Raw genomic sequence first — 19,175 nt, forward strand, 5'->3', positions numbered from 1 at the left:
GGGCTCTGTCACATGCCAGATTCAGAGAATGGCCACTCTCAATCCAGTCATCACTCATCATGAAGGGATGATGCCTTGAATGTTTCAATTTGCTTTAAGGGACTTTCGTTACCTAATAAATCCATACAAGATTTGGTGGAAGGCAAAATGGAATCTTGAATGTCACGGGCGATCTGAAGGAATCATCTTAGAGTAAAACTCTACAGGAAGTAGTCACAGAAACTCACTCAAGAGAAAGTCAAGGTGGCCTAAGAGCAAGGGTTTCAAACATTTTCAATCATTCATTCAACACATATTTATTGAAAAGCTACCACGTACCCAGTGAAGTGCCAGGAGTTGGGAATGCCACTATGACTAATACAGGCATAGTCCTGCCCTCGTAGAGTTTAGAGCCTTGCCAAAAATGCTGGAGCTCACTATAGAACCCTCTTCCCAATCAAAATGGTTCCAGGAAACGTAACACATAAAATCAGACATACGCAATAATTTCTTAATGTAGGTGGCATTGGTACGTTTAACTTCTGCTACTTCCGTATCACTGAGCTAACTCATGAGAGTAATAATGCCTGTTTTGATTAATAACAAAATTTTTCAGTGAGGTCCAAGGCTGTTAGCTGTCTTCCTTTACAGCCTCCATGATTAATTTTTGCATTTGGTTTACTTGCAAATAGAACAATCTTTGATTTGGTAAGAAAAGCGGTAGTAAGTGGTATCAGGTTTGGTTTGCTTTGTTTTTATGATCTTGTCTTATAATCTCAGGGTGTTCTGCTTCCTAACGGATCCTGAAGTCTGAAAGAAGAAACAAAAGGAAATGTTTGTTTTGTGGTTGACCCTCTAACACATAACAACTACTCACATCCCTTCCCTCAAATTAAAAAGTCAAGGCAGAATGACCTAGAACTCTCAATAAACCCCAACGCTCTTTTTACACAATATAAGGAGGCAAAGTGTTAGATGGTCGGTTTTTATCGCACAATGATTACTATACCATGTCTAGAACATTCACCAACCACCACCATTTAAACCTTGAGTGGTATTTAATTGAGTAGGGTGCCCTGTGCTGTAAAGCATATTTGCCTGTATAATTGTGAGGAGATATAAACAGGCCCAAAATTTTCTTAAGAACATTGCAGATTTACAGCATTGCTAAAACAGTGCATTTACCAGAAGCTCAAATATATGTCCAGAGATGGCAGGAAAAGCTATATTCTGAGGTCTACTCACAAAAAGTAGTTGACCTGGCTGTTCCTTTTAATGTACTGAACACTCGAATGTGTTAAAAGTGTGGTATATAACCAACCATATGTGGGTGTTAGGCCTTTAACTATCACATTCTTAACAGTGGTTTAAAAGACATTTGTGGCTTCAGCTCCAGTACCTGGCATGGTCCTAGGCACACAGTTGACATATAATAAATATTTGATAGGTGGATGATTAAACAAAGAACTATTTTTAAATAAAATTCAAATCCAAAATTTGTAGAAGCTCCATGGCTTATTGGCAAGGCCCATTGAAACACAATTTTTAAAACACTAGACCAGAAGACAAGGAAATGAAAATCAGACAAGAAAATTCCCTGATCAAGAAACTGAGAATAGGGTTGTGGCCCCTTGGTAGGGGAATTCCTGGTATGGTACTGTGTGCCATGCTCAGGAATAGCCCCAGTGTGCCAGAAACCAAGGCCTGGCAGGGTTCCCAAAGCTCTTCACATATGCAAACCACCAAGATAATGACACTCCCTAATAAGTAAGGTTTCTTTAAAGAAGTAACAGTCACAATCAGAAGGAGAGATTTCAAAGAAAAGAGATCTCCCTATATAGTAGAGGCTATCAAGGTTCAAAAAACCTAAAGGACACATCTAGGAGGAGCATACCATCCGCAAGTGGCAGAGTGTGGACCGGAAACCTAACTTTATCAATCAGGATTCAGTCAAGAAAGCAGAACCACTAAGATATATACATTATGAGATACACTGCAAGGAACTGGCTTATGTGGTGGTGGTGGGGTGGGGGTGGGGGGGTGGCTAGGCAAGTCCAAAGTTCACATGGCAGGCCAAGAGGGAGGGCAAGCTGGAACTCTTCCCAACTCTGCTATCCACAGCTAGAATTTTTTTCTTCTTCAGGTAAGCCTCAGCTCTGTTGAATCAGGCCCACCAAGATTCTTTAAAATAATCTCCCTTAAATTCAACTGATTAGGGACTTTAATCACATCTACAAAATAGCCTCACAGCAAGACCTACATGAGTGTTTGACAGACTAACTAGGGACTAAAGCCAGCTAAGCTGACATAAAAAACACTATCGTAAAAAAACAAAAACAAAAAAACATTATTGTGTCCATTTACCTATAGCACCACAGTGATCTGTCCATCATCTGTCTCCTCTCAGAAGAATGCTGATATGACAAAGCCGCCTTAATGAAGAACTATCTCTCCTTGAAGACCTTAAGTTAGCAAGACCTTTTCCTTGACCAAGATCTTTAGAAAGGTTCTGTATCACTACATTATATATGTTCTACTTTTTTTCTCCAGCTAAAACTACTGAAGTTGTCAGACCCAACTATCAGCAGGGGAACAATTTATAGGGTTTATGGAAAAATCCCATCTTCTATGAATCCAAGTCCCATAACCCACTGTCTACATGACAATTGTTATCCAAGTCATCCAAAGCAGCAGAGCCACATGCAGAACCAGGGAAATGGAGATGGCTGATCCATTCTCCCACGTCGCCCCTGGATATCACATTCACTCTCTCTACACAATCACACCCAAGATTCTTAAAAGTGTTGCCCAGAGAAGATATCTCTATACCCACATTCCTCCACAGTCCCTTTCTCATCATCACACTGTGTGGAGGCCCTCCTTTACCCACCAACACACTCTGTGGAACAGATGCTCCCTAAGGTTACCAATGACTGCCTGGCTATTAAATCCAAAGGACATTGTAGACCATACTTTCTTTCTTGAAATACAGTTTCCCACTACCTTCCATAACAGCAAAGCCTCTTGTTTTTCCTTCTACCTCTCTTGCCATTCCTTGTAAATCTGATACCACTTCTTTCTCTTTTTCCATCTTTTAAATGTCCATTTTCTCCAGTATTCCATCACTGGACCCTCCTCACATTTACATGTTGTCCTCTAGCTTTAACTATGATCTATACACTAATGATTCCCAATCTCCCATGCCAGGTGCTCCTTCTGAGCTTCAGACTCGCATGACTACTGCTATGGGTATCTATACCTCGATATTCCACAAACACGCTGAACTCACTGCCATCTCCACCAACCCACTGCTTTCAATTAATGCTTCTTCCTGCCCTCCCTATCTCCATGACTGGCTCCACTACCCACCTAATAGATCAATACAAAAAACAAACCAAAATTCCTCAACTCCTGCCTTTCTTTCAATTTGAGGGGATAAAGGGTGGCTACAGCTCATTTCCTTACTCTCCTCAGCGGCTACCACTTCTCCTAAGAAGCCTTCTACTCCCCCAAAGCTTGACCTCTTTGTGTTCCCAGAGAACCCCATCTTCCCCCGTATTAACACTTTTTACACATTGTACTGCAAACTGCATTATTTTCTTAACTACATCTCCACTAGACCATGGATTTACAGAAAACATGATCTCATCATTCCCTAGTGCCTGGCATATATCTGGTGTTCTAGTAATATACAATGAACAAATCAAAGATGGTGCTATGAATTCAGCCACACCTAAACCTCTCTTCACCACCCAAGAGACACAGAAAGGCCTGTAACTTTGAAACCTAAACGTGTATGTCTAATACTTAAGATCTTTGGTAATTACCATGCCTGAACCATTCCTTAGCAATTGGTCAGGCTGCAAGGAGCTATACAAACTCCTTTCAAGGACAGTGTAAGTCCCTCAAGACATGATCTTATGCAACGAAGAATGACTTGACATAAAAGTCTACCTGAAAATAAGCTGATATCTACCCACAGGGGATAATTTAAAATAACTTTCAAAAGATGGGAGAATCATAGTTCCATTCAATATTCACCGGGTGCCTACCTACTATGTTCCAAAGAAATCAATTCGACTCAACCAATATATCCTCTTTGAAGATACCTGTTTCTTCAAACACTGGTACAGAGACGAAGTTATATCACTAACCATCTATTCAGCTACTACGCATTTGACAGGAATTATCTCAGGTATGACTGGTAAATAGGGAAATGATATCAGTGTGACAAGTAGGTTGTGTTGATTCTTACATTATTTTTCCTAGATTGTTAATATTCTGAAGCACTCACAGCAAAGCACCCTCACAAAGAAAGATTTAGTGACGCATGAAGACCTTGGAACAAAGCTGAAAATGCACTCCAGTGCCTTCCTTTAATACGAGTGGTGGCAGACCATGGCTTCAAGAACCACTATGCTTCCCACTATGTTAACCTGCCTGGTGAGGCTGCAAGTTACAGACAAAGACACTCTGAAAACATTTCTCCCAATAAAGATGAATGAAGAGGCCTATGCCCTGAGCCAGACTGAACTTCGATGAAAACAGTACCTATTAGAAACAAATGCCCCCTGCAATCTACAGAGAGGAGGCAGGAGCCCAATCTGAAGGCCGTCAAGGACTGACCAGTTAAGGGCAAAGACCAGCCAGATGCTTATTTCTGGTTACAAAATTCTGTAAGTTTTGAACAGTCTGCCTCAGTCCCGCTCTTCCCATAAACCCACAGTTTCCCACATTCTTAGCATGTGATTTTGCAGAATACAAGGGCAGAAATGCCTGTGTTCATTACTGTAGCAGAGTCGATTTTCAACGAAAGTAAATTGCTTTCAACAAAACTAAAATTATCCTATTATTATTGTCATTTATCTTCCTGGGAATGAAATGAAGGCAATATTTTCATGCACACACACACAAACATACAATTACACACACATTTACATTAGATATGGATGGACACATGCATTTTCCATCCCCTGCCCCCCCCCCAAAGAAGACATATGGCACATTTCATCCTTTTAAGAAGAACTCTGGGATGTATAAATAAACTGTTGACCTGTTGACAAACACACAGAGAACTATCACTGTCAAGTCCATCTTGGCTACTACTGACTTTGTCTACAGATATAGAGCATTCTCCTTGAACAATTTCACCAGGGAAGTAGAGAGAGACCTCCTCCACAATTGTCAGCTATCACAAGAAAGGGGGGTGTAAAATACCACCCAACAGCCACATGGAAGGCCACATGGTTAAAGCTTAGTTGCATTCAATCCTTCTAACGAGTAATAGTCTGGCTCTCTGGAAAGGAACTCGGCCACACTTCCTTCCAGAGGGAACTGACAGCCACCCATACACATGGTGTTACCACCACCGAGAGATCACAAGCTGGGGAGGAAAAGAGAACAGAAGGTAACACTCAATACAAGGATAATAAAGGTCAGCCAAGGTTCTTTTTATACACTTAATTTAGTCTTCTGTTCACTGATTCTGTCAACAAGTATCTGAATGTGCAAGGAGCTAGGGACAGGAGAGAGGCAAAATAAGAGAACTGGGCTCCTTATTCTCTGATTATGTCTTCCTGATACCCAAACATCTTAATGAATGATCCACTATATTCTTGGGGTTACAAATTCTAATGCTTGCTGGAGCCATATAAGTAAATGTAAGAATGGGTATACGGTAATAGGGAGCCCTGGGACAAGGACAAACTAGAGATCACCTGTACCATCTAAAGGTACTCAAATCCATTTTTCTTATCTACCATGGAGGCAAAGCAAAATACATAGATAGCCCAGACCCACTCACAGCCACTTTATGACTCTTATGTTTAACAGAATGTAGACCAGAGCATCTGGATAAGAATTTCATTTTGTATCCAGATACCTGGCTCTAAGAGGATCAGCCAATATTTAAGATCACCTTTCCCTAGGTGATGACTGTTAATACACCAGAAGATGACGAAAACAACTCTTCTATAGGGCAGACAAAGCAGAACCACCTGTCAAGATCCAAAACTTTGGAAAGGGAGCTTGATTCTGTATTTCTCCATTATGATTGAAGAGTGCCATTGCATAAAGCTTTTATTTTCTGGTATTTTTTAAAGCAGTACCTATTCCTTAAAAAAAAAAATGCTGAGGAAAGTTTACTCTTTACAATTTAATTATCTGAAGCACTGGAGAGAATATGAAGAATCTCTATAATCCAAATCATATCTTCACTATAGCGGGTCAAGGATAATGTCAGTAGACACACAGGTAAAGTATATCAATTATAGATATAATCGTTCTTAGCCCACTCAAGGCACAGTTTATTGGTTGGAGGTGATAGGAAGCCATCTTCTACATACTTGCATATAATATTTAATTAATGTAATACCATAATTGAGAATAAGATGATTTTCTTCTTTTTTTTTTCCTTCAAGGTCAATGTACTAGATATTCCAAGATCTGTCCTTAAATCAATACCCTATGATTTTATACAAACAACTTTACAGTTAGAAATATATATGCTGATGTACAGTTCTCAACACTTAGTGGTTTTTAAAGCTAAATTCGTACAACAAATTAAATTCTTCAGTATGTTATATAATGTAGACACAGTCCATAAAAATGTTAACATTGGTTATAGTCACATAATGCAATTTAGCCCTTTTACTAATGATGATGCAAATAATCAGCAACGGGCAAAGTAGCTTACACCTCCTACAACTGCCTACTATCACAGAATTAATTATTATTATTGTCCTGTTATCAAACTCCAGTAAGAACTCTTGAGGCACTAAGAGAGTTCCAAGGCCAGTGTGAAAATTCCCCTAAAGAGATTATGATTACCAATGTTAAGGTGGGTAGTCTCAGGTACACATTAAACAAGAAATGATCCCCAGAAGGTTCATAAGTTCCGAACTTTAAATGGAGAAATACTGACGGCTCCTGATAGGGCCTCTTAATGCCTTCACAATGCACCCAGGCAATGTGAGCAGCTCTAGGTTGACTCAGTAATCAATGGGCAGAAAAATCCACACTTCTCAGGAGAGGAGCTTTGCCGCTGAACAGTATCTACTCTTGACCAATGTCCTAATAGTGCTAGTTATACTTGGAAAAGCTCAATCAGACTTCCCATTTTACTGAGCTTCAACTTTTGGTTTCAGACATTGCTCCGCCATCTTGAAACAGACCAAAGAGCTTGCGTGGCACACTGGCCATGATCTGCCAAAGTTCTTCACCAGATTTCCGCCCAACTTCACCTTCCTTATTAGCATAAGGATGAGGAAGGCGGTGGGGTTGAGAAGAGGTCAACTTGCCGCATTCTTTCAAGGAGTGCTAGGATCACCGGTGTGTCCCACCTGGGCCCACTGGTTAGCAGAGGCCCATAATCAGGCCTCCTCAAGCCCAGCATCATCCGAGAGACTCCGGTGACACAGGAAGCCAAGGTAACTTGCCTGTTCTCCATTCTTCTTCTCTCACTACAGCCTGCAAATCTACCATCTGAAAAGATTGTCAGCCGCCCAGAGGGCCCACAGGAAAAACCTTATGTAGGTGAATCACCCCTGCAGTTTCTTACCCGTTCGGTTAACTCCACCCTTTTGGGGTGCTCATCTCAACGTAGTCAGGAGCCTTAGCAAGCAGGGCTGGGTTCGCGGGCTTATTTACTTGAGGAGTGCAGGTCCAGGCTGAGCGTGATGCCGGCTTCCTGGAGGATCAGCGGGGCCTTCTGGGGTCTTGGCTTCCTGACTCTGACTCCCATCCTAGGGCCAACACCGTCCCGGAGGCGCCCCCCCCCCCGGGGCGCGGGGCTTGCTTCTCCTTGTGCCCACCTGCCAGGAACCCCGGAAGCTGGAGCGGTTGTGCCCGGAGCCAGCTAGAACCCAGCTCCTGGAGGCCACGGCTATTCACTCCTCCATTGTCTCACGGATGCCAGACTAAGGACTTCCTTGACCACTTTTAAGACGCTTTCAAAGTCTCCGAGGCTGGCCACCACCTGGGCGGAACTGGGTGGACCTGGAGGCAGGTGGCCACGGAGGGTGATGCCGCGTGTCGGAAGCAGGGCTCCCATTCCAGGTCCTCCAGCAACACGTTCCCACCCACCTCCGACTTCCATGTCCTCCTCCCTCGCACACGGGGCCCTCGGCAGCGCCCCCTCTCGCCCCCGGCGAGCACGGCACCCGCAAGGACCGCCCCCACGCCGGGCCCGGAGGGCTTCCGAGCCGCCGGAGGGGGCAGCAGGTGGGGGGCGGGGGGCGGCGGCCGGTGGCCCCGGAGGGCGGTCAGGCGGGTGTCCCCCGAGCCCCCAGCCAGTCGCCCCCCTCGCCGTCTCCCCGCGCCGCGCCGGGGCTGGGCTGCGCTCCCACGCCCGCCCCCCTCCCCTCCGCTCCCCTCCGCTCCCCTCCCCTCCCCTCCCCTCCCGCGCCCCCGGCCCAGCCCGGGCCGCGCACCCCCGCCCCGCACCCCGCCGGCCGCCGCGCGGCCCCCCGCATTCCCGGCACGTCCGGCGCCGACTTTTACCTGTACTTTCTGCACTCGAGGCGGCTCGTCGGGCGAGAAACACCTCCCCGGGACCGCTACCTCCCCCGCCCCGGCTCCGCCCGGCTTCCTCCTTCCCCTCCAAGGCCGCAAAGTAGATGGAGTAAGAGAGTGTGTGTGCGAGAGAAAGAGAAAGAGGGAGCGGGCGCGGGCGCCGCGGGAGGGCGGGCGGCGGGCGGCGGGCGGCGGGCGGGAGGCGCGCCCGGCCCCCGCCGCCCTCCGGCCGCCGCCGCCGCCGCCGCCGCCGCCGCGGGCTCGGCAACTCCGGCTCGCGCCCGGCCGCGGCCCCGGCCCGGTCCCCGCCGCCCGCCGCCGCCGCCGCCGCCGCCGCCGCCGCCGCCGCCGCCGCCCGCCGCCCGCGGGCCGGGCCGGCCGCGCCCCCGCGTCCCCGTACCTCGTAAAGGTCCCCAGAAGCCATGCCAGGCTGCGGAACTTGGCTCGCCGGGTGTGCGCGTCTGCTCGCTCGCGCCCTCCGTGCGTGTGCGCGAGGGGGCCAGTGTGCGCGTGTGTGCGCGCGTGTGTGTGAGTGTGTGGTGTGTTGAGTAAACTGTGTTTTTGCAGAATGACAGGCTTGGGGGCTGCCTATGCGCAGAATCAGAGCGGGCGGCGGCGGGGCTGGCGTAACCGGCAGCGGCGGCGGCGGCGGCGGCGGCGGCGGCGGCGGCGGCGGCACGAGCGCGGGCAGCAGCGACGGCCGCGCAGCGCGCCCGGGAGGCACCGACGCGGCCCGAGCGCCGCGGCCCCCGCGACCCGGCGACCCGGCGGCGGTGGCTGCAGCGGGCAACGGCTCGCCCCGGCGCCGCCTGCAGGAAGCCGCCCCGCGCCCGCCGCCGGCCCGGACGCTGCTGCCACTGGGCGAGTCCCCGCCCCCCGGGAGCCCGGCCCGGCCCCCGGGGAGGGGGGGCGGGGGCGCCTGCCCGGCCGCGCCCCGGGGGACCCGTCCCGGAGTCGCGGAGCGCCCGGGCCCGCCCCGCCGCCCCGGGCCGGCTCCGGAGGCGGCGGCGGGGCCCCGCGGGGGTGGCGGGCCAGGTGCCCTCCGGGCGCACCCGGCCCCGGGCTGCGAAGGGGCGGCCGGGGAGGCAGGTAGAGAGCTGCGGAGTCAGGTCGCAGGGAAGGGGCCCCGGCTGGGCTCGGCCGGCCGGGGGACCTCACCTCGTCCACCCCCCTCCCCCCACCCCTGCGCAGCCCAGAGAGGGAGTGGGCGATGGTGTGCTAGGAGACCGGGCCCCTCGGGGGGCTGCGCAGCCCCTCCCTCTCCCTCCAGTCTGGTTGGTATAGACGTGGAGGCCCCAGGGAGGAGGAATGACCTGGCCCATACGGAGGCCCCAACGGGGCACCCCATAAACCCCGGAAAGTCTTTAGGGCCAGGCGTGGCCTCCCATCAACAGCGGCCCCCGTGTCCCCGCCCCCCCTTCTCCCCCGCCCCCCCCCCCCGTGCCCCCACTGATTCACTCATCCACTACTCAGACATCTTCCAACACTACACAGAGTCCCGAGACAGGCACGACTGGGACTCTGAATCCAAGAGGAGAGACTAGCCACAGGCACGTGAGCAGGATTCAGCAAAAAGGAGTTCCTACTATGTGCCAAACTCCATAGCTCAAAGAACTGGAGAAGTTCTCTCAAGTACAAACGCTTCCTACCAAGATCCTGGATAAATGGTCACCCTTCCCATTAAAGGTTTCTTTCTCTCTGTAAGTGATAGGATTAATTCATAACCTAGGAAGACAGGCTTCTGAACTTGGAAGGAAGCTCTTCCTCATCCCAACCCCCAAATGCCCAATTGGTCACTTTCTCCAGATGAGAAGTGGACATTACTCACATCCTTCATTTCCTATTTGTGAGACTTTGGACAAGTCACTTTACTCCTCTCTAAATTGGAGGTGGTGATAAACACCTAAAATGATGTAAGAATTTAATAGAGATCTATGTATATATGAAGTGGCCTATAGCAGTGGAACCCAATAAAGGTTACTTGTGTCTGAATCTGGACCCTGAACTGCCCTTGTGGAGAGAAAGATGGTGGAGGAGAGTGTATGACAAAGAGAACGGGTTTAATCTAGAGGCTGTCAAACTTTTAAAAAGTCACCAAATTTTTTAATTTAAAAAAAAATGCTTAGAATCTGAACCACAGAGTTCTCATATCTGGCTCATTCTAGGACACATGAGTTTGCATATGCTGTTCCCTCTGCCTAGAATGTCCTTCCACATGGAATCCATCTGGACAACTCTTCCTCTTCCTGCAGGGGCTTGTTTATCTTTGTATCACAAGCATCTATCACTATTCCTGGCAGAGAGTGAGTACACAATGAATGTTTGTCAGGCTATGCCAATACAACAGATTTTATACCAATTTCTAGTTAAAATCTCATATTAAAACAATGGGGGGGAGGGTGAGTGTGTAGAAATAACAAAGTATATTTGAATTAAAAACCATAGGAAAAAAAACTGTAGGAATTGTTATGGCAATCATCTCCCCTTTTCATACTATTTTACCAATAGTTATGGTTTTAAATAATATTAATAATAAACAGTTCTCAATCTGTAGATCACAAATTTTAATGATCCTTAATTTGTACTTGAGAATAAATCCACCATCATAGCATAAGGATGTAATTTGGAAGTAGAAGACAAGAAAGAACCTGGGTTTGGAAATAATCTGCTCAGACAAATTTGAATATATAATCAGTAGTTTTATAAAAACACCAAAAACTTGACTTGTACTGACCAAATACTCCTGAGGAATGTGAGCACGCTTTGAAAAAAACCTAGTCCAGACAACTGTTACAGAGTTCACAGAAGAGGATATTCACTGTGGATTAGCATGCTCAGGGAATATTTTATGAAGGAGGCATAATCGAAAGCATCTTGAAGACTCATGGGAAAGAAGGGACAGTATTTTAATTTGGGAAAGGGGTAAGAGTAGGTGTTAGGTGGTACTACAATGAGAGGGGTGCTAGAAGATTAGAAGATTGATCCATGGAGGTCATAGGACATTGGATAGCAAATGTAGGTCAGTTCATGGAGAGTCTTGAATGGTTTGCAATTTAGCAAGTCAGAAATGAAAAACTGGAGAAGACTTAAATCCATCAAAAGCATGTACCAATCGAAATGTGCTTTAGAAAACTAATTCTAGAAGAAATTGGAGAAATGGACTTCAGGGGTTGAGGTTAGAGTCAGGGAGAATAATTGCAGTGGTCCACAGAGGTGGCAATAGAAATGAAGAAGAAAAACTGGATTTGCAATGAAGAACCCCACCAGCCACCAACTTTCCTATGGTCACTCCACTTACTTCCATAGAGCATTTGATCCAAATCAACAGCACTTGATGACTAACAGGATATGTGAGTGCCTATGTGCACGCACGTGTGAGCGTGCATGTGTATGTGTGTGTATACTGAGAGTTGGGGGAGAGGTAAGCAACTAAGGAAAGAAAGGATACAGAGATGACTAAGGTTTTAAACTGAGTGAGCTACCCATCCGTCATAACATTGTTCTATTCTGAGCTTGCCTCCAACCATCACTAGCTTCCAGAAAAGCCAGATGCTTCCTGAAGGATGAAGGGAAGGTTCTTCATCCTCTGTGAGAAGGTACACCCAACCAATGGACAGTTCTGCTCCAGACTCTTGGGGTCACATAGAAACATTGTTGCTTATGGAGAATGGGAGATACCTACCATAGTCCAAAAACTGGGATAGATAGACTCTTCATACTAGCCATAACTTAAGGACAAGTGATAAAACTCAACTCAGGCTGATTTAAAACAAAGAATGTATTGACTCACATATATTAGAAAAGGATGGAATTGCTCTCAGGGTTGGCTGGATTCAAGGTCTCAAATGACATGATATGATATGATATGATATGATATGATATGATATGATATGATATATGATTCGATTCCCAGGGAAAGACTCTGCTTGGCTGATTGTAGATCATATGCTCTTATTTTGGCTCGATTATTGTAGTCAGTCACTGATAGTACTCTATGATGGGCCAACTTAAGTCACACACCCACCTATAGGGCAAGAAGAGTACAGTAATTGGCAGCTTTACCAAAATTACATGAGTGGAAGTGGGAATAAGCATAAACCCAAAGGAATGGGAGAAGGCATACTGGGAAGATAGATACCCACCATATGGTGGAACAAACCTGGGGTAGAATGAGGACTTAGAAGCAAGAGCAGTGGCTGCCTAGAACATGACCTTGCGATGGAGCAAAACCCGCCAGTTTAATAGGCAAAGACAGATTGTATTTACTACCCTAACAGTGGATTAGAATGTCGCAACTACTTGAGACATGATCTTGACCTCCTGTATAGTATGGTAGTTGAACATGTAGACTCAGAATGCCTAGGTTCCAATTCTTGCATCATCACTACTAACTATATGCTGTGAGGTTTTTGACTTAACTACCCTGTCCTTCCATTTTCAAATGTATTTGTAAGTCAATCGGAGAAGGACAGTGTATGTTCTCATTCATTTGGGGAATATGAATAATAGTGAAGGGGAATATAAGGGAAGGGAGAAGAAATGTGTGGGAGATATCAGAAAGGGAGACAGAACATAAAGACTCCTAACTCTGGGAAACGAACTAGGGGTGGTGGAAGGGGAGGAGGGCGGTGGGGTGGGGGTGAATGGGTGACGGGCACGGAGGGGACACTTGACGGGATGAGCACTGGGTGTTATTCTGTATGTTGGTAAATTGAACACCAATAAAAATTAATTTATAAAAAAATAAAAAATAAAAAAATGTATTTGTTATTTCTTGCCACACAATTATCCCCAAAATTTGGTGGCTTAAAACAAAAGGTATTTCTTATAATATCTGTGTGTTAGAGATTCAGGAGCAGCTTAGCTGGCTGGTTCTGACTTCTAGTCTCTTACAGGGTTGCAGTTAAAATTTTGGCTAGGACTGCAGTTGTTTGAAGGTTTGACTGAGTCTGGAGGTTCAACCTCCAAGATCATGCACACATAGCTGATTGGCAGGGGGCTTCAGCTCCTAGCCATGAAGATCACTTCATAGGCTTGCCTGAGTGACTTCATGCCATTCTATTCTAGTCCCTCAAATCCAACAAAATAGAGCAAAACTGTCAAAGCTTCAGCTCTTTCTAGCACAAAGTCCCTAATTAATCTGATGTGTTGGTCCATGCTAAAGCTATTTGATGCAGAGGCATTTTATAGCACATTCAGACTGTGTGACTGGGGAAGTCAGGTCCATGCCCCCCATGTTAAAGATGAGAAAACTAAGACCTAGATTGGATGATCCAAGAGAAAGAACAAGGAGGAAGTCACAATGGCTTTGACCATCTAATCTTAGAAACCAAGCACTGCCACTTCCACTGTATTTTATTCTTTAGAACTAAACCACTAAGCCTAACCCCCACTCAAGAGGAGGCAAATTAGCTCCCACTTTTTAAAGGGAGAGCTATCAAAGAATTTGTGGACATATTTTTAAACTACTACACCACATCTGTAAATCGAAGTGATAAATACCCCATAGAGTTGTTTTAAGAATTAGATGAGATAATCCATACAAAGCACCTGTCACTGTAATAAGGGCTGAATAATGGTATTTTTATAATTACTATTAAAACTACCAATACTAGCTTCAAACTCAATATGTATCACTTATGTCCTTGAATGTTCAAGATTCCTATAGAAAGCTATTAAATAAAACCTTCAAAATTAATATTTTTCTCAAGGCATACAGAAACTGTTGTTACTAATTAAACTTTATTTTAGCATTAATTTAAAAATACTTTACTTCAGTAATAATAATTGAAGTAACATCATACTTATTCAGTACAACATGCTAGGTATTATTCTTACTGAACATAACAAATAATGCCTTGCCCTCACAATGTTTACAGTATGGTGGAGGAGAGGGACAAGAAAAACAAAATGAATATATAGTATCATTTCAGGTATTGATAAGAAGTATAAAGAAAACTGAAGCTAGGTAAGAAGATAGAGAGGAACTGAGATGAGTGTATACAAGCGCCAGGAGGGGGGAATTGGTTTAGATCACGTGGTTAGGCAAGCCCTGGTTAAGGTGATGACATCTGAGCTAAAACCTGAACAAAGTGAGAACACCAATCAAATCAGAGGGCAGAGAATGTCAGAGGGAGAAAACAGCAAAGGCAAAGCCCTGAGGCTGAAGAACTTGGTATGTTCAAGGTTCCGCAATTAAGTCAATATAGGTAAAGCTGAGGGAGCATAGGAAGAGGGAAGTCAGAGAGCTAACCTAGGTCCAGGTATGTGTTGGGACTTGTAGGCAAAGAATTTGGATTCCACTTTAAGTGATATGAGAGGTCAGTGGGGAAGCTTTGAAGAAGACAATGACATAATTGGATTGGCTCCTGGGTGGAGAATGGAATGGACGGGGATGAAAGGGATGCTGGACGCCATTACAGAAGTCCAGGTGTAAGACCCTAGTGATGTGGCCTAAGAAGGATGGCATCAACATAAAGGGGAGTGATTGGACTGGGGGAACACAGGGAAATATGTGTAGAAGTAGAACCCCAAGTTTTTGGTCTGAGGGTCTGGAAGAATGGAGGTTCCATTTACCGAGGTGAGGGAAATGAGGAGTGGTGCATTCTGGAGGTGGCATAAATGCTGGGTAGGGAGAAATCGATGGCTCAGTTCTCAGATGTGCTAATTTTGAGATGTGTATTAGATGTGCAAGTAAAGATGAAAGGGTATTGAATATGTGAGTCCAGAACTCAGACTGGACATGTGGCAGGAGTGATCAGCATACCAAGGGCAAGTAAAGGGACTAGTGATGGTCACTGGTGAAGTGGGCAAGGACCTGAAAGAGAAGAGGGCCTAGAGCCATTTGGTATTTAGAGGCCAGGAAGAAGAAGATGAGCCAGTTAAGGAGTCTGAGAATGGGGGGATTAAAATAGGAGGGAACCGAGAGAACATTGTGTCCCCAGTCCAAATGAGAGATAGCACTGATCATTAAATGTCGATGGGAGGTTGGGTGAGAAGAGGACTGACCATGGGACCTGGCAGCATGGAAATCTCTGGTGACCCTGACAGGACTAGTTGTAGTGGAGTGGTAACATTGAAACTTAGATCAAAGTGAATTAAAGACAATTTAGGCAGAGAGGAAGTGCAGATGGTAAGCAGAGGTGACTCATTCAAGGCCTTTTGCTATAAAGAGCAGAGAAGTGGGTCAGTAGATGGAGGGGAGCCCTGCATGTGGGAAGGGTTTTTAATATAGACAATATGACAGCATGTCTGTGCCATGATAGGAATGATACACTAAAGAGGAGCAAACGGTCAGGCAGCAGAGAGAAGAGAGAACTGCTGGAACAGTCTTTGAAAGGCCAATGGGGAGGGGATGCAGACAGCTGAAGTGGAGGGGTTAGACTTGGAAGTCCATCTGTGCTGGGTTGAATAGTGTCCCCCTAAAATTCATGTCCACCTGGAGCCCTCAAATGTGACCTTTCTTGGAGATGTAGTTAAGATGATATCACACAGGATAAAGCTTGTCCCTAATTCAATAACTGGTGTCCTTATAAGAGAAAATCAGGGATATATCAGGAGAATGCCTCAAAGTGACAATGAGAATGTGTTTATAGCCAAGAAATGCCAAGGATTTCCAGCAAACATCAAAAAGTTGGAAGAATTGAGCTCTTGGAGGAAGTGTGGCCTCCCGACACCTTGATTTCAGGCTTCTAGCTTCCAGAACTGTGAAAGAATACATCTTTGTTGTTTTTAGCCATCAAGTTTACAGTATGTTATCATGGTAGCCACAGGAAACTAATTCACCATCCACTGGAAGAGCAAGGAAGGAAGGCCAAGCACACAATTACAGATGGAAGTTGTTGTCAGGTTTGGAACTCACTTCTATTATTTCTGTATTCTCCATGAGATAGGCCATGAAATTACCAGATGAAAGTGAGGAGAAAGGAAAAATACCAGATGGTAGAATGTGATTTACCTGGAACAACACTGGTTTAGCCTGTTGTCTCCCAAATCTATTAATAGCACCCTCTTTCACTCCCAAGGGTACCCAGATTTAGAGAATAAATGTATGGCTTTTCTAGTGTTTGATGTTTGAGGACAGATTTTAAAATATGTGAAGTCAAGTCAGAGAGAAGAGTGGAGTGACTAGGAAAATAGAGTGGTGGTACTGAAAGTCTATTGGATATTTGTATTTATAAGTTAATCAAACCAGTAAGCATGGTGATGATTTATCCAGTCACATTCAGTTGTTCAGGGGCAAGCTGTGTGTTGGGTTTAACCCAGGTTGGAATTAATGGGATTAGCTATGTGTGTTCAATGGAAGGAGAGAGGGGAAATGGAGTTAAAAAGTATATGTATGGAAGTGATCATGATGACAGAATGATGGGTATGGTAACAGGAAGGTTGGGCTGGAGGTGATAGAAACAGAGGTGTTGGTCAATGGATGGAAACAAAAATTGATGGAGTAAGGATTCTCTGATGGGGCGGTCAGTAAGGAAGGCTAACCACTCATGAGCAACTACCTTGGGCTACATGACCATCCTGTTTCCTTCACCTCTTTCTTGCTTCCTCTACACACTGTAAGGACCGCTGTTGTCCCAGGATAATGGTAACAGGACATTAAGAATAGGGGGTGAATCTGGGATAAGGACTGAGGGGTGAAAAAGACCACAGATATTGGGGTTGGGAAAGGGGCTGAGAAATGAAGGAAGGAGAGAAAAAAAAGGACCTTCCAGAACCCCAACCAAGATATTCTTTGATAGACCTTAAGGAAGGGAAAAGTAAAGTGTTGAGCCATTCATGATCTCCAGTGATTTCAGGTAATGGAGTGAGCAGTCATTTTTTTCTAGTCAGTGTAGGCAGAACTCAGTTATTATAGGCACGTTGTATCATTTCATCATTTCAACCAGGTAAGAACCATTGTCCCCTATTTTATAGATGCAAGAAGAAAGGGCCATGACCTGGGGACATGCTCTGGAAAGGGCAGGTAAAGCTTCTGTGGCCAAAAAGTAGCCCAGACTCCCTGTGGACTATGTGTTTGGGGAAAAGTTACTTTTTGCAGAAACTATCAGGGGAGGAAAAAAATCCAAGTATTTGGTCTTGAGCTTTAATAAAGAATTAGTCCTATGACTTTGAAATCTTAGGGCAGGAGGTGAGTGGATTCTGGGAAGCAAATAATATCAATGTTTTAAGGTGTGTGTGTATGTGTGTGTGTTGTATAAGAAGAAGGAATTTGGACTTGTTAAGTTGGAAAAATTTTAAAACACAGGAATTCAACCACATAAAAATAACACACAAGCTCACACTCTGTTAGCTGCCAGAGCAATCAAGTTATCTAGAATCATATAACTTCTAGAAAAGTCTCCAGTACCCTGAGAGATTGAGTGAAAAAGGCAAATATGTCTTAGTATTATTATAAAAATAATTTGACTATATGGATTCCTGAAATTGTTTCAGGGGCCCCGGGATTGCCTGGACCACTCTTTGAGAATTGTAGTTCTATGGAATCATGTAAAAGCCTATCTTTGTATTGGTAAAGTTGCATCTTTGAAGATTACATGGACATTTTTTTTAACTAAATAGACTTAGGCTGCATTGTTCTTATATTTTGAGAAATGAGTGTGCATGTTCTTATTCACAAAGTTCCCCCAAAGAAGACTAGAATAGAGGCCCAGGACCTGAGTGCACCCTTCTTCACCACAAGCTTATGAAGGAACCCTAAGGAAACACAACTAAATGTACTGGTGAAGCCCTACAGGAAGATTTCTCCTCCCCATCCTCTTCCTTTTTCTCTTCTTTTTTACCCTTTTATAACATGAAAATTCCAAACATATGCAAAAGACAGAGAATAATGATGTGAGCCCACATGTACTCTTTAACCAGGTACAAAAACAACAGTCCAAAGGGCATCTGGGTGGATCAGTCAATTGAACAACTAACTTGGTTTTGGCTCAGGTCATGATCATGGGGTCATGATCTCAAGGTCATGAGATTAAGCCTCCCATCAGGCTCTGCACTCAATGGGGATTCTGCTTGAGATTCGTTCCCTCCTCCTCCTCCTGCTCCTTCCCCCATGCTCTCTCTCTTTCTCAAATAAATAAATCTTTATTTTTCTATCTAAATTCAGTTTGCCAACATATAACACCCAGTACTCATCCCATCAAATGCCCTCCTTAGTGCCGGTCACCCAGTCACCCCACCCCCTCATCCTCCTCCCCTTCTGAAACCCTTTATAAACAAATCTTTAAATAAAAAAAAAATCCAAGGTCATTCTTATTGTATCTCTATCGCCCCATTTTCTCACCCCACATGCTAGATTATTTGAAACATTTCTTCTGAAAATGTGTCAATACATATCTCTAAAAGATACAGACTGTTCTCATAAATGTAACCACAATACTGCCAGCACATCTAAATTAACACTAATTCCTTGATATCAAATATTCAGTTGATGCCCAAATTTCTCCAGCTGTCTCATAAATACTTTTTGACAACTGGTTTGTATAAATCAGGATCCAAACATCCATATGTGTATTTGTTTGCTATGACTCTTAAATTTTTGTTAACCTTTAGGCATCTCCTTCTTTTTATTATTTTATTTTATTTTTTATTTTATTTTATTTGTCTTTTTGTTGTTGTTAAGGGACACTAGATTATCTGTCAGCAGTGTCACTTAGCATGTGCTTCTCTCCCCAGTATTTCCT

General features: G+C 44.9%; 1 protein-coding gene across 1 annotated transcript in view; it reads right to left on the bottom strand.

Moving 5' to 3' along the window:
• CDYL2 (chromodomain Y like 2) overlaps positions 1-9,095 on the bottom strand; it is a 161,626-nt gene extending 152,531 nt beyond the window's left edge. Inside the window, exon 1 of the mRNA XM_055306451.1 lies at positions 8,891-9,095. Coding sequence (XP_055162426.1) covers positions 8,891-8,914 — 24 coding nt within the window. The 5' untranslated portion in view covers positions 8,915-9,095. The remainder of the gene's footprint in view (positions 1-8,890) is intronic.
• Between the last annotated feature and the right edge of the window lie 10,080 nt (positions 9,096-19,175).

Source organism: Nyctereutes procyonoides, unplaced genomic scaffold (assembly GCF_905146905.1).
Source record: "Nyctereutes procyonoides isolate TBG_1078 unplaced genomic scaffold, NYPRO_anot_genome, whole genome shotgun sequence".
NCBI lineage: Eukaryota > Metazoa > Chordata > Mammalia > Carnivora > Canidae > Nyctereutes > Nyctereutes procyonoides.